The 15,235-nt window shown below is 35.6% G+C and overlaps 1 protein-coding gene across 1 annotated transcript in view; it reads left to right on the forward strand.

Annotated features, from left to right (window-relative positions):
- LOC120632864 (steroid receptor seven-up, isoforms B/C) overlaps positions 1-15,235 on the forward strand; it is a gene marked incomplete at its 5' end in the record, with an annotated part of 145,734 nt that overhangs the window by 18,921 nt on the left and 111,578 nt on the right. Inside the window, one exon of the mRNA XM_039902902.1 lies at positions 4,792-4,941. Within this exon, the coding sequence (XP_039758836.1) occupies positions 4,792-4,941 (150 nt within the window). The remainder of the gene's footprint in view (positions 1-4,791; positions 4,942-15,235) is intronic.

The raw sequence follows: 15,235 nt of genomic DNA on the forward strand, positions 1-15,235 counted from the left end.
TTGTAAGGTCACAAAGAGTAATCCTTACCATCCTTTGCCTAAAAGCGTCTCACTAATTGGATCAGGCGTCCTAACTTTTTTTTTTATATATAGACGAGCGCTTGACTGCAATAACACCGGATGTAAAGGATGATGCAGCCTAAGGTGGAACGCGCATGCCTAGAAGATGCCTTTTCACTCTTAATTTGAATGTACTGATATTAAAGGTCGTGGGGAAAATTGAAGCTGAAAAAGCATTCCAAATTTTTGCGGCGCGAATCAGAAACGAGGATGCAAAGCGCTTCGTACGCGTCTATATTATATCAAACCCCGTAGGGATGCAGATATTTACAGTGCCTTGCGGTTCGATGGTAAAAAAGTGAGGGAAGAACTAGATCAAACAGTTCCTCTCCGAAGTGTATCTTATAGAATACCGAAAGGCATGCAACCTTGCGACGATGATCCAAACTCTGAAGCTTTTAAGCTTATTAGAAATATAAATTTATATACTACAACCTCCACGCTTCACCATCTTCATTGCGAACCCACTTACGGCCAATAATAAGGCACTGGTCTCCGCACATAGTTCACCACATTGCCCAAGTACTTACGGATTGGTAGACATCACATACCTTTACGAAAATTACGGAAACTCTCAAGCATGCGGGTTTATTCACGATTTTTTCTTGTTCGTTAAAGCAGGTGGAGTAAAGCCCAGAAAACTTGGGAGGTGCGTGGCGGGAACGAGCTCGGTTCCCCCTAAAGTCCAGCCGATGTCTAGTCTAGTTAACTACTATACTATCATCGCTTGCGTATTAGGAGTAGGTAATCTAGGCTTATTTCCACAACGGACAAGGTGATGCCTCAATAAGTAACACTTAAGAGCGTTCACCAATAGTTATCACTTAACGGTTGGTGAAACGCCTATAGACCTCGTTTAGGCTATACCCAGGTGTAATGAAAACGGGCATTCATATAGCCAGACAACAGCTAAAATTTAACTTAACAAAACGATAAATTAACTTAGTCATTAGTAACGCCCTATCCTCCTAAACCAACAGCGACGTAATTCAATGAATAAAAACTCAATAAAACATAAAAACGGAATAAAGCATTAACCTTTCATAATTTCTTCATAATTTACGGTTGCAGTGGCGCCATAATTAATTATAATATCTGTGACAAAATTAAATATTAGCAAATTATAAGCTGTATCACTTAAGAAACACATCAATTATGTGAATGCGATGCATTTGTCACTTCTATTGATAAGGTGCTTTTTCACGGAAGTGTTTTTAAAAATATTTGTGAAAGTTATAACTACCTACTCACATTTTTTTTTTATTTCACTACAAGTTGGCCTTTGACTGCAATCTCACCTGGTGGTTAGTGATGATGCAGTCTTAGATGGTAGCGGGCTAACCTGTTAGGGAGTATTGTATTCATAACCCTAATAGGCAGTGGCGTAAGGGTATGCACAGGGTATGCAGACGATATAAAATGCAGAAATCCTGTACGAGTTATAAATACTTAAGGATGGAAAATAATCTCCTGTACGAGTTATAAATACTTCAGGATGGACTTTTTATAACTCATGCCTATCCTTAAGTTTTTTATGACTCTTACTGGAGATCTTCTCCATTTTATATCATCTGCTTACGGTTTGGGCACGTCTTTGTCGTTACTTTTTCGCTAGTATACGCGATTTTGAGCACACAGAATCTCTATGGAGTATTTATTTATTTAGGAAAACCAACAGCTAATAAATTTTTTCATTTCAAAGTCGCTAAGTTTAAGTACGTAAGCTTATTACACGTTTTTACAACAAGTATTCTGTAGTACACAGAAGCTTGATTTAGCGCTGGAGTTATTGCAAAGTTCTGTTCATACTTTAGTTGATAGCCTTTATCAAAATAAATTCTGCATCAGTAATAGAATACCTCCCTGTGAACGCTGTGGTTTTAAGGAACAGGTCCCAGTTTTGATTCCCGGCTGGGACAAGTAGGGAATTTATAATTTCTAAGTTTTCTCTAGCCTGGTCTGGTTGGAGGCTTTGCCCGTGGCTAGTTACAACCCTAACAACAAATACGTGTTAGGGGTTATAATATAACTGCCCTACCTACTACATGTTAGCCGTATAACATTTTAGACTGCATCATCATTTATCACCATTCAAGATTACAGTTAAAGGCTAATCTAAAAACATAACATTTCCAAAAAAAAAAATTCAAAATTCATTAATTTCAAGTAGGCCTAATATTAGCACTTTTGAAACGTCAAGTCTGTCGGTTTGTAGTGACTCTACCACCGGTTCGGAAGGCAGATTCTACCAAGAAGAAGCCGGCAAGAAACTCAGCAGTTGAATTAAAGGTTTCCCGCGGTAAAACCTTTAATTATTCCTTGCAAACTCCTTAAACATTATACAGAAATAAAACTGAACCGCCACAAAGACTTGTAAAACTTCTGATCGTCTGAACATCGTCATCATCATCGGCCTATTACCATACAAGTTTGAATCTGCTTAGTCCGTGAGTTATATATCATAAAAAAAAAAATTGCCCCGACGCGATATCAAACCCAAAACCTCTTGATACGTAGCTGAGCAAACTATCCACTAGTCCAATATCTTTATTCCAATACCTTTTTTTTCAATTAACGGCGTCAATGTAAAAGTGGCCTAAAGCAAATTATTTGTATAATAACATATTCATGAGCCACGTAACTATATGGAGATTGTTAAAGCGGTATTTTAACAATTTTATAGATTCCAGCTTCCATACCAGTGGAATTATGGCTTCCGGACTGATATATGGGATTATGTTAATATAATTAAAATACTAACTAAATGTGTTATATTCTTTGATAAGTAGATAATAGTAAACTTAGAATAACAGTTGGTCCAGAGAAGACGTTATTTTATTTGATTTTCAGTTAGCCTTTTGCAATCTCACCTTATCTTAGGCCCTGGTAGAGTTATCTTTACACGCAGCAACGTTAGCTATGTACTACAATTTGATTTTATTTTAAGTGTATTGTTGTGACAGCCGATTGGCGCAAAGAACAGCGACCCTTTTTCTGAGTCCAAGGCCGTGGGTTCGATTCCCACACCTGGAAAATGTTTGTGTGATGAACATGAATATTTTTCAGTGTCTGGGTTTTTATATGTATATTATAAGTATTTATGTATATTATTCATAAAATTATTCATCAGTTATCTTAGTATCCATAACACAAGCTACGCTTGCTGTGTGGACTAGATGGCGATATGTGTATTGTCGTAGTATACAAAATAATAAAAAAATTGTAGTTAAAGCGCAAGGTAGACTTTTGAAACGTCAAGTCTGTCTGTTTATAGTGACTCTACCACCGGTTCGGAAGGCAGATTCTACCGAGATACGACCGACAAGAAACTCAATAGTTGCTCTTTTCCAACATCAACAATTTACATTTTAATATTATATTCTTATTTTGTGAGGGATGAAACGGTAGCCGGGTGATTTCAAGTGACCTTGCTATGCGACTTTTACACCCGCTAACACAAACTCATGTGGACCGAGTCGCGGAATAAAGCTATAGTTAAATATAAAGAAATTAAGTAGTAATATTAGATTATAAGCTTTATTACATTCCAAGACGCCCACGGAATATTTCACTCCATTTTTATGTAACAAAAGCTTTTAGGAAACCACTTATGAAGTTATGTGTAGGCCGATTGGAATCACGTGGTAATGTGCCATTGATTCTTAATTAGGCAATTCATTTTCATTATAATGCGTTAAGTTTCAATTAATTGGATTTATAAAGGCACCAGTGGTGCTAGCCCAGTGGGCAGGGACCTTACCTAAATTTAAGGCCATAGTCACTTGGCAACCAAATGGCAATGGTTTTGGTAGACTACACACATCTTTGAGAAAATTACGGAAAACTCTTTGGCATGGAGGTTTTCTCACGCAGGTTTTCCTGCTCCGTTAAGGAAAGTTATATTTCATAGCTTAAAACGCACAATAAGTTCAAAGTTTATATAAAAAGTAACCTTACAGAAAAATCCTATTATACTCGTAATGTTAAGGATTACTTAAACGATAAAAAAGATTTGGTGTGAATTGCTCTAACTTCATAGCTTAATATTAATTTACTATATAGATACAAAAAAAAAATTTACCCGGCTTAGTTTGTTGTGGGCTCTTCTTAGACCAGGGCGCGGTTAGAACCCTCGTAGCAATAGGTTTAAGTTGGCAAACGAAGTTATCACCATCCTCTTACAATTATGTAAACATATATGTATGAACGCTTCATAAGTGCCTGTGATAGGCCTACATGAATAAACAGTGGAAGAGTCAATAAAAACATACAGACTTGACGTTTCAAAAGTGCTTATATTAGGCCTACTTGAAATAAATGAATTTTGAGTTAACTCCGAAAGAGGTCCAGAAAACGAGCTAGGTTAACGTGAAAGTGAGGCTGACGTCCTACCCGCTATCGACGCTTTTTCTAAGCTATATGACAGCCCAATTAATCCAGTTAGTTTATATAAGGTATAGGTACCCGTGATTTTTACCATTAATGCCTTTCGCGTGAGCTTTGTCCCTTCTGCTATGCTGTGAAAAAGGACCAAACAAATAAACTTTTGGCTTCAAAGTTGGCAAGGAACTTATCAGTTGCTCTTTTCCTCAACAAGTAGGTAAAAAGCTCGCTTCTCCATGCGCTTGCGCTTTAAAATTAAACCATCATAATGTTCTTCCTAAAATAAATATCATTATTACTATAAAATTAACTTGGAGATGCATATTAATAGAACTCTTTCTTCCACAGGCTGCAAATCCTTTTTCAAGAGGTCCGTGAGAAGGAACCTGTCGTACTCCTGCAGAGGTACGAGGAACTGCCCCATTGACCAGCATCATAGGAACCAATGCCAGTACTGTAGGCTTAGGAAATGTCTCAAAATGGGCATGAGAAGGGAAGGTAAGTGACACCACGACATATCTTTAAATATATCTTCTTCTTTTCTTGTTTGTCTTTACTCTCTTGTCAGAGTGGTCGTGATGTGACGCTGTCTGGTGCAGATGCAGACATATTTAAAAATTTAATTGAACATACGTTCACAAAAATATATCTAAATTTAAGAAAAAATGTGACTGCAATAATTTGAACATTAGAAGCAAAAATAAACTTGCAGTGCATTATACTAGACACCATAAAATAAGTAATTCATTTAAAGGAAATTGTATACAATTTTACAATAAATTATTATCTCTGAGATGTCTCTGAAAAAGTTCAAAGTTTGTATTAAATGTAAACTTATACAAAAGTCCTATTACAGTACTAACGACTACGTCAACGATAAAAAAGCTTGGGTGTAAATTATTGCTCTAACCAGGTTGCTTATTTAATAGTGTCTAAATGATAATGTGAGATGGTGATAACAAAAACAAAATAACAACCGGTAAGGTTTGTTGTGGGCTTCTTCTAATACCAGGGCGCGTGTGGAACCCAATCAACTCACTCCTATGTCATATTTTACATGTAATGTACGCATCAAAAGTGCCATCTATGTGCCTATTTGAAGAAAGAAATATTTGACTTTGACTAGCAAACAACCTGGTAACTGATACAAGGGGCCGCCCACAACGGAATTGACTTGATGAGTCCATCGCATGGGCGACCTTCCGCACGCTCGGATATCTTCCACTTTGCCCTACATAACAAGGAATTGTATAGAGTAGTTTTCTCGCCGGGAGAGGTGTCCGAAGAATTTAAGTATTATGTCGAGAGAAGTCCTTGTAGTACCTAAGGAGACTTCAGTGCGAAATTTGGTCCAAGAGACTCCAGAATCAAATCCCTAAGGCACCGATCTTTTTCTTTTCATCTTGTCGTAGAGTCCACGTCTCTGCGGCTTCGTGTATATAAGAAGCACAACATTTTAAACAACTTATTTTCACTCAACGGTCGATAAATACAACAATTCAAATTCTTTGAAATGTCTTAGTGAGAATCATTTAAAAAAAATATTTATTCATTTATTTTTTATTCATAAGACACACCAGCAATTAATTGTAACTACATTCATAAAAAAAAAGTTATGTGTTAGAATTCTGTCTACTGCCATTACAATAATCAATTACAGGTGTATACAGCATTATCGTTGTTATCTCTGTTCTCTGGTCACAATTAAAAAAAAATCTAAAACTTAAACTCTAAACTTAACTTTATTTAACTAAAGATATAAATATGAAATTAAGCTATTATAACAGGTTGATTAGTAATATTAAAATTATTTATATTTAACCAAGTTTAAAATCCGCATATTTTATTAAAAGTGCACAAAAATTTTAACAAAATTTCATAGTAAAACCGCAACAATATACTTACGTACATAACTATTCAGTAGGAATAATATTTAAGTACATATTTTCTACGCTCTAACAATGCTTGGTTGCAATTTGTATTTGTAATAGACATAATTCATGCCTGTATTGAGACATTTAAAACCTGTACAGCAAAAGGTTCTGCGCTATGTGTTACATTATCCTACTATGTAGTCACTATGTAAGCTCTAATTTTACGACATGTACTGAGAAAACGTTCCAAGATCCGCGTCACTGCTATTTTAATTGCCCCTTGAAAGTTTAGTGTCCGCAATCATTTTTGCGGTGGCTTGAATTATGCAGTAGCTATCTAACTTACGTAGGTCGTAATAAACTTGTAACATCACACCACACATGAAGTACAATGCCAAATAACATCGCAAATCTTCTTGGAGAAAACTTATTTTATGCTCTTGTGCATGAAGTTCGTTATTCATATTCAGCATTCAGTTACATTTAAAACGATAAAGAAATCTTTTTTTCTGAAGTACAATGCCAAAATGTTCATGTACATACCTACTTGGAGAAAACTGATTATTGACCGAGTGCAAGAAGTTCGTACGACATACTCAGCTACATTTTTACATTTACGTAGGTAAACAATTCAATGTACATATTTTAGTCTTTGTATTATCGTCTTATTTTATGTAAGTACTTGTTATACAATCGTATTTTTTTCCTGTAACAACTATAAAACTTCTAGACATTAGGTTCTACCTACGTAAACGTGGTATTTACGTACGAATACGATTTTTGGTGTTTTGTCACATTTTAACCGAGAGCACGTTTCAAATATCAGAGCGTGAAAAACACTGGATATTACGGCGTTATTCCACTTGGTTTGTAAGACTCTATGAGTGTTAATCCGCTGACAGGACCTGGCATACTTCTTTTTTGTGTTAACAAGATCAAAAAAACTACGAGAAGTGCAAAAAATATTTTGCGTCAAAAACGTCATAATCCGAGTCATTAATTTTCAACAATATCATTAAATTTTGAAAAACAAAGTCATTAAAATATATGTGACACACTTCTGCCGTTCATTAAGGTGTACAATGTAAATCTAATCCAGCCTCCTTAGTGCATATTTTACACAAAAAGCCATATTTAAATTTACATTGATTGTCGCTAGTGTAATTAATGAAATCATTAATCTTGCTGAGCCATTAGTTGGACTGGTCAAGGGCACTATTTTAAATTAGTATCTACAGACATGCCAACGTGAAGGCAGCCCATTATAAACAACTGGGTCTGGGTTTATCTGTATATTATAAGTGTTTATTTATATTATTCTATAATATATTGGAAAAGAGCAACTGCTGAGTTTCTTGCCGGCTTCTTCTCGGTAGAATCTGCCTTCCGAACCGGTGGTAGAGTCACTACACACGGACAGACTTGACGTTTCAAAAGTGCTTGTATTAGGCCTACTTGAAATAAATGAATTTTTTGAATTTTGAATTATTCATTAAAAATATTCAACAGTCATCTTAATACCCATAACACAAGCTACGCTTACTTTGGGGCTAGATTGCGAAATGTGCACAGTCGTAGTATATTTATTTATTTTATTATTGGTAACGTTGTTACTGGTTGAGACGATTCGGCAGCCAACTTGTTGGCACGTCTGTAGCCAGCTCAGAGCTGACGTTCGAGTAGCGTTCTGGACCTTAATAGTTAATCATTAAGGTGGATTTAATATGATGTTATTGTTTTAAAGACAAGTCGATGATTAATGATATTAATGATTAGGTTTTATTACAAGATTGGGAGATACAAATTAAATTTCTTACTACGAGTACCTTCATGATAGAATTAGTCGCAGTTGTTATGTGCTAATGAATTGTTAAATTGATTTTAGTTTGATTGATTTGTAGTTGAACACAATGTAGTTAATAGCAAGAGTAAAGACTTAAAAAAATTGAATTTAAACCTGTTTATTATAAAAAAAAAATGCATTACTGTTTACATCTCGATTACATTACGCTAATCCTTATTACTTAGATTCGTTATTCAATTAAAGGTTGGAAAGTTACAGTAACCATTAATAAAAAGGCTTATGCCTGTAACCTATGATTTTTTTTTAAATTTTAACAGATTACCGTACATAATAAAAAATAATCTATTCTGTAAACATATTTCAAAGACCATTAACAAAGTAAAAAAAACAGTTGGAGGTATGTATAATACCTACACGTATTTCCCAGTACCTAACGTCCGTAACGTCTCTTTATATGTCTTTAAAATACGTTTACAAACTGAATTAAACTTTTTGCTCTATAGAACATTTTGTTATTAAAAGTTGGTTGTATATTCCTTAAAAAATAGGAGAACTACAGTATAGTTAACAAGTACGATTAACATGTCATTATAATCATCAAATAATTTTACGCTACCTAAGCCCGCCATCCCATTTAAGAGTAACGTGTATCTTTCTCATATAAGAGAGGATAGATACACTTCTGTTCACAAAACTAAAAATTCACATATTTCAAGTAGGCCGAGTTTATAAGCACTTTTGAAACGTCAAGTGTGTATGTTTGTAGTGACTCTACCACCGGTTCGGAAGGCAGATTCCACCGAGAAGAGCCGGCAAGATACTCAGCAAGTTGCTCTTTGTTACCAACATTTCAATGAGTTTCTTGCTTCTTTCTTCTAGATGTAGATACAACATTTCTTCTGAACAGATGGTAGAGTCACGGTAAACCAATAGACTTGACTTTTCAAAAAGTAGGCCTACTTAAAATAAATGACTTTTTTTTTTTGTTATATGACGATTTCAAGTGGTTAATTCAAAATGGGATTGTTTAAAAATTTAAAATGTTTTATGTCAACTTAAGCGGTTCTTATTTTTGGAATATGAAAAATAACTCAAATACATTTTAAAGTTAGTGGTTCTTATTTTAAAAAGGAAAAGGGTCAAAACATTTTGATTATAGCATTATTTAAAGATAACGCGATGACCCTAGCTGGAGGGAAGCGGACTCGAAGGGCAATGTTTGACCCCTGATGCCCTGTACCTCTCTTGAACACCTGTTTACAGTTTACGATTTATGTCACTTTAGATATAAATGCCCTGCCTTTATTGTGTTTTACCAAAAGACTTAGAAGAATGTAACACACATTAGCAAGACGTAATTTAAAAATAGCGTTTTTAATCAAGCTGATGTATATCGGTGATAGCCTAGTGGAAAGGGCTTCGGTTTCACATTCGGGGGGGGGGCGAGTTCGAATCCCAGCATGCACCTCTTAACTTTACTAAGTCATGTGCATTTTAAACAATAAAAAATTACTTGCTTCAACAGTGAAGAAAAACATCGTGAGGAAACCTGCATGTCTAAGAGTTCTCCATAATATCCACCAATCCGCACTGGGCCAGCATGGTGGACTACTGGCTTAACCCCTCGTTTATTCTGGGAGGAGACAAGTGCCCTGTAGTAGGACAATAATGGGTTGATTTGATGATGATGATGACTTAAAGAGTATTAAATTTAAAATACGTGTTTAGTAATTAGTGTTTTTAATGAATTCTGGTGTATAGTTATATTTGCAAGAAAGGTATTTCACTGGTAGCTTTAAAGACGTTCTCGGCGCAGTGGTGAGCGCTTTAGTCTTAAAAATGGGAGGTTCCCGGCTCCATTGTTGAAAATTTATAGTTTCTTCAAGCTACTAGTTTTTCAACCTCTAATCATTTTTTTAGTATTTTTTATTATTAAATTACGCCTAAAAGTTAAAATAAAATTGATTGTAAAACCTTTTATGTTGGAGAAGGCGCGATTAAAAATTAATGCTTAATAATTCTGAATAGATTTATTTTATGTTTGCGTAATTTTATGAAAAGTGCGCAAATACTGCCCATAGTAAAATATTTAAAGGCCACACGTCTGTTTATAATGCCTATAAAGAAGAGGTACCATTAGGCACTGATTATTCGAAAAAAATAGACGTCAAATACGTCGCCAATCAATGATACAGGTATAACCATTACAAATAAATTTACTACGACAATACCCACATCGCCATCTATCCAAAGTAAGCGAAACTTGTCAGTTCAATAAGAATCCCTACACTCAAAATTCAAATTCAAAATTCAAAATTCATTTATTTCAAGTAGGCCTAATTTATAAGCATTTTTGAAACGTCAAGTCAGTCTGTTTGTAGTGACTCTACTACCCTCGTTACACTGGACTCCTGGTCTCTTTTTTTGACGTGACAACGTCTTATAATTCGATGGAGCCGGCTGAACGCACGAAAAAACATGACGTATGCGGCGTTACCTCGCTCTGAGGCGTTCATTCAAGGCTTGAAGTGCAAGCGAGAGCGCGGAATGAGCGACAAAGAGGCACAGTCGGCCTCCGCGTTCGACATCTGCCTCTCCTACTTGAGTGAGCGATGCGTCCGCGTGGACAGCTTCTATACAATAATACATTTACTTTGTTTTCGGCAAGGATGAAGTGCAGTGAAAAGTGAATGTGGTGTCAATTGTTTATAGCAACGATAATATCTATCAAACAAATAAAATGAAAATTTTCTTTTGAAAAATGCAACCATTCCATCAGTATTTTCTTACGACGTTGTCACGTTCAACTATCGTCAGTAAGCCGACTTTACAGACAACCAATTTTATAGTTGTAGTTTATGGACCTGCTGGGTCCATGGCCCACCAGATGGTAACTGGAAAAACATCGCCTATAAACAAGGCAACAATAAAAATAAATACTTAGAATACATATATATATAAACACCCAGACACGGAAAAACATAGACTCAGAAAGCAGGGTCGCAGCAAACTGCGCCAAACGGCCGTCAATATTGAAACCCGTCAAATTGAAAATATATTGCCGTTATAACAAAAAATAATAAAAAAAAACAATATTTGTAGTATGCAACCTTTATGGCTACTTCGCCGATTTTTATATTTCATTGACTTGCTTATGAGTAATATTCTGACTTATGATACATTTTCACTCCGTACAATACTTAAGGTTGTAGCCTAATTAACTGGCAATATTTTAAGTACGCGAGCGTTCCGTATTGCTTCGTCTACCTTTTTCGTTTGGTTTGAGTCTCTGCCCTCAGGGCGATGTCAGTTCATAACAAGACCGCCCGCCGACATCACTGATTACACCACACCTGCTAACATTCGGTTTTGTACCTTTTTACAATGTTTTGTCCGTTTTTTACGTTCTTGGTTACAATTTGTGTGACCCCTGGGAGCTTTAAAAGACTCCTTACTGATGTTAATTCGCTAATGTTTTACAACTACAATGCAAATTTTGATCAGGTGTTTCTGCTGTTTATTTTTGCAATAATATTTTGACAAAACGTTCCATTTTCCCTTTGACTACTACCCGCCTTTTCGTATAATTACTTAAGATAATTTCTTAAGAAAAGTCACTGTTTTCTGTTTTAGAGGTAGATTAGGAATCCATAATGCACCACCTCTAGGACGCTCAGAGATAATTCTCACCAAATTTCTAATTCAAAATTCAAAAAAAATTCAAAATTTATTTATTTCAAGTAGGCCTAATATAAGCACTTTTGAAACGTCAAGTCTGTCTGTTTGTAGTGATTCTACCACCGGTTCGGAAGGCAGATTCTACCGAGAAGAAGCCGGCAAGAAACTCAGCAGTTGCTCTTTTCCAACATCAACAATTTACATTTTGCATTTTAACATTCATTTTTCTATCTTGTGTGAGCTGAAAGCGGAGCCGGAAGCATCCAAGCAACCTTGTCATTAAAAAATTCATGAGTTGTATAGTAACCTCGCTGTAATAAGTGTGTTTTAACAAATTCTTTAAACTTGTGCATTGGCAGGTCCAAAATCACCTTAGGAATCATATTATAAAAGCGTATACTCAATCCCACAAATGATCCCTGTACCTTACGCAGACGATATGCAGATGACACTAATTTATGACCATTTCTTGTAAGTCGACTGTTTATGTCCACTTTTTGTTTATAAATACTAATATGTTGTCTTACAAATACTATATTGTTATAAATATATTGTGAAGCTACAGTAAGTATGCCTATTTCTTTAAACTTCTCACGGAGGGATTCGCGTGATTTAAGTTTATATATTGACCGTACAGCTCTTTTCTGCAATATAAATATAGTTTCGATATCAGCTGCTTTACCCCATAACAAGATTCCATAGGACATAACACTATGAAAGTACGCAAAATAAACTAGCCTAGCTATTTCAACGTCAGTAATCTGTCTAATTTTTCTGACTGCGTAGGCAGCCGAGCTTAGTTTACCCGCTAGTGAATCTATATGGGCACCCCACTGTAGCTTATTATCCAAGGTCACGCCCAGAAAAACTGTGGAAGTCTCTATTCTTAGTGATTCACCATTTATCGATATATTTTTATCAATTTTCTTTACATTTGGTAAGATAAATTCGACACACTTTGTTTTTTTTGCATTTAAAAGTAAGTTGTTAACTGTAAACCAGTGCGACACATGCGACATAACACGGTTTACTTCGTCAGAGTTATCTTTACTCCTATCAGTCTTAAAAATTAGAGATTTATCATCTCTCTAATTTCTCTCTCTTTCTCTCTAATTTACATGTTCTATTCCATTGTATGTGTCAATCAAAACAAAGCAAAAAGTATAATTTCTGGTATGATCTGGTGGGAGGCTTGGTACGTGGGCAGTTACCACCCTACTGACAAAGACATGCCGCTAAGCGATTTAGCGTTTCGGTACCATGTAATGTAGAAATCGATTATGGGTACGGTTTGTATATAACTGGCATTCTTCCAAACAGGTTAGCCCGCTACCATCTTAAACTGCATCATTACTTACCATCAGGTGAGATTGCAGTTAAAAGATAACTTGTAGTGAAATAAAAAAACTATAAGCACGATTAATGTACCTACTATATCACTGAATGCAAAAACCCGCCGATTAAAAGTCCCAAGCATCACCTTTGCGAGAGCATCATTACAATCCCTTCCTCAGATAATAATATGCTCCAAACACCGGAAAGGACAAGTAACCCTGCTCTGGATTCAACCCCATCAACCCTCACCTCGTATTCCGCCTAACAAACGATTTGTTTGCCGTCAACAAACAATGCATAGGTGTAAAAGGTGGCTTTTTTATTCGAGATTAACTGTTAATAATAGAGCAAAAAAGCGTGCTTCTTTGTCATTGCATAATCGCTTTAGACATCGCTGCAAAGATCTAGGTGAGATTAAACAGCTTCGTCACCTTTTGTTGTTTTTTTTTATTGATACAGAAGTGCGAGCTGTTTTCTAAAACGTTTTAGCGGTCGAAAGGGTACATAATCGCGGGACCGCACCGCCGTACAACTCGATTTGTTATAGATAGCTTTTTGTGTAATGACCATTCTCAAACACAAAACCGATGTGATATGATAGTACAACTTATCATTGTAAAGATCATAGTGTTCAAAGAAACAATGCAGCGTCCGAAGATACCGAAAACATTTGTATTTTTTGTGTAATTTTAAAAGCGCTTTATTTTGTCACGCTCGTTTCGTTGTGCTACTTCAGACGAAACATCTTCAATTATATTAGACGGCCGATCGGCGCAGTTTGCAGCGACCCTGCTTTCTGAGCCCAAGGCCGTGGGTTCGATTCGGATAAAGATTTTTGAAATTTTAATTTTAATTTTGGGTTTAGTATAATATCCATTGCTTTTTATATTTTACATCATAGTTTAACAAACTCTTTCTTTAACCGTTCAAATATTTTAAGCAACTATTTTAAAACGACAGTCACATATAATCACACGTTCGTCAAACAATACACTGAGTATAAGCATTGATTAATTAAACACATTAAAAACCGGTTTATTAATAAGTGCATAAATTACTATACAAAGAGCCGCGGGTTCGGCCGTCACTTATGACGTGAACAAAGGCGCGCTTTTGTTTGGCGCATCAATCATTGACTTCATTGTTTGGTGTATCTTAATAAGTTTTTGTACTGGACCGGTCATTTAGAAAGATTTTCGCCATCGCGGTACTCGAGGGGAGCGTAATGAATATTAATAGAATTTTACACGTAACTAGCTGTTGCACGCGAGTCCGTCTACGTGTTGTACGGTTACGTAGCATAACGTCAGTCTAAATAATATAATTACTGCACTGTTTCCGCGTATAAGTCAACCTTAAGACATAGACGTATGCTGTCGCGGACTTTTTTTTAGAACTTTATCATACATGATTTTATCGAAACCTTACTCAGCGCACGCGGGGTCTCTCAGAAGGGATAAAAACCCCCGAATTTGACGGCCGATTGGCGCAGTGGGCAGCGACCCTGCTTTCGGAGTCCTAGGCCGCGGGTACGATTCCCACAACTGGAAAATGTTTTTGTGATGAACATGAATGTTTTTATATATATTATATTTATAAGTATTTATATATATTATTCATAATATTATTCATCAGTTATCTTAGTACACATAACACAAGCTACGCTTACTTTGGGGACTAGATGGCGATGTGTGTAAAGTCGTAGTATATTTATATTTATCAGTTCCTGAGATCATCGCGTTCAAGTAAAAAAGCAAAAAAACTGTTTTATATTAATATAAGATGTATGGCGTGTGTTTTTTTTGCTCTATCTTCGCGGCCTAACCTAACATAGAAATATTATAGACTTCATTAAAAGCAATTTTTAAATTAATAATTAAAGTATGATATCAGAAGTTAGAAGACATAAATTTTATGACTAAGTCACATAGCCATTAATTTTATATTATTATTAGGTATAGAATAGCCAAAAGGTATTCTATAGCTAATAATAATATGAAATTAATAATTCGCAGACACAATAGAATGATAAACCGAAAAGCTATGATTCAATTATCTATGGTTTACCTTAACAGAACTGTCATGACTCAGCTTTCTTACC

The sequence above is a fragment of the Pararge aegeria genome, chromosome 20 (genome assembly GCF_905163445.1).
Source record: "Pararge aegeria chromosome 20, ilParAegt1.1, whole genome shotgun sequence".
NCBI classification, from domain to species: Eukaryota; Metazoa; Arthropoda; class Insecta; order Lepidoptera; family Nymphalidae; genus Pararge; species Pararge aegeria.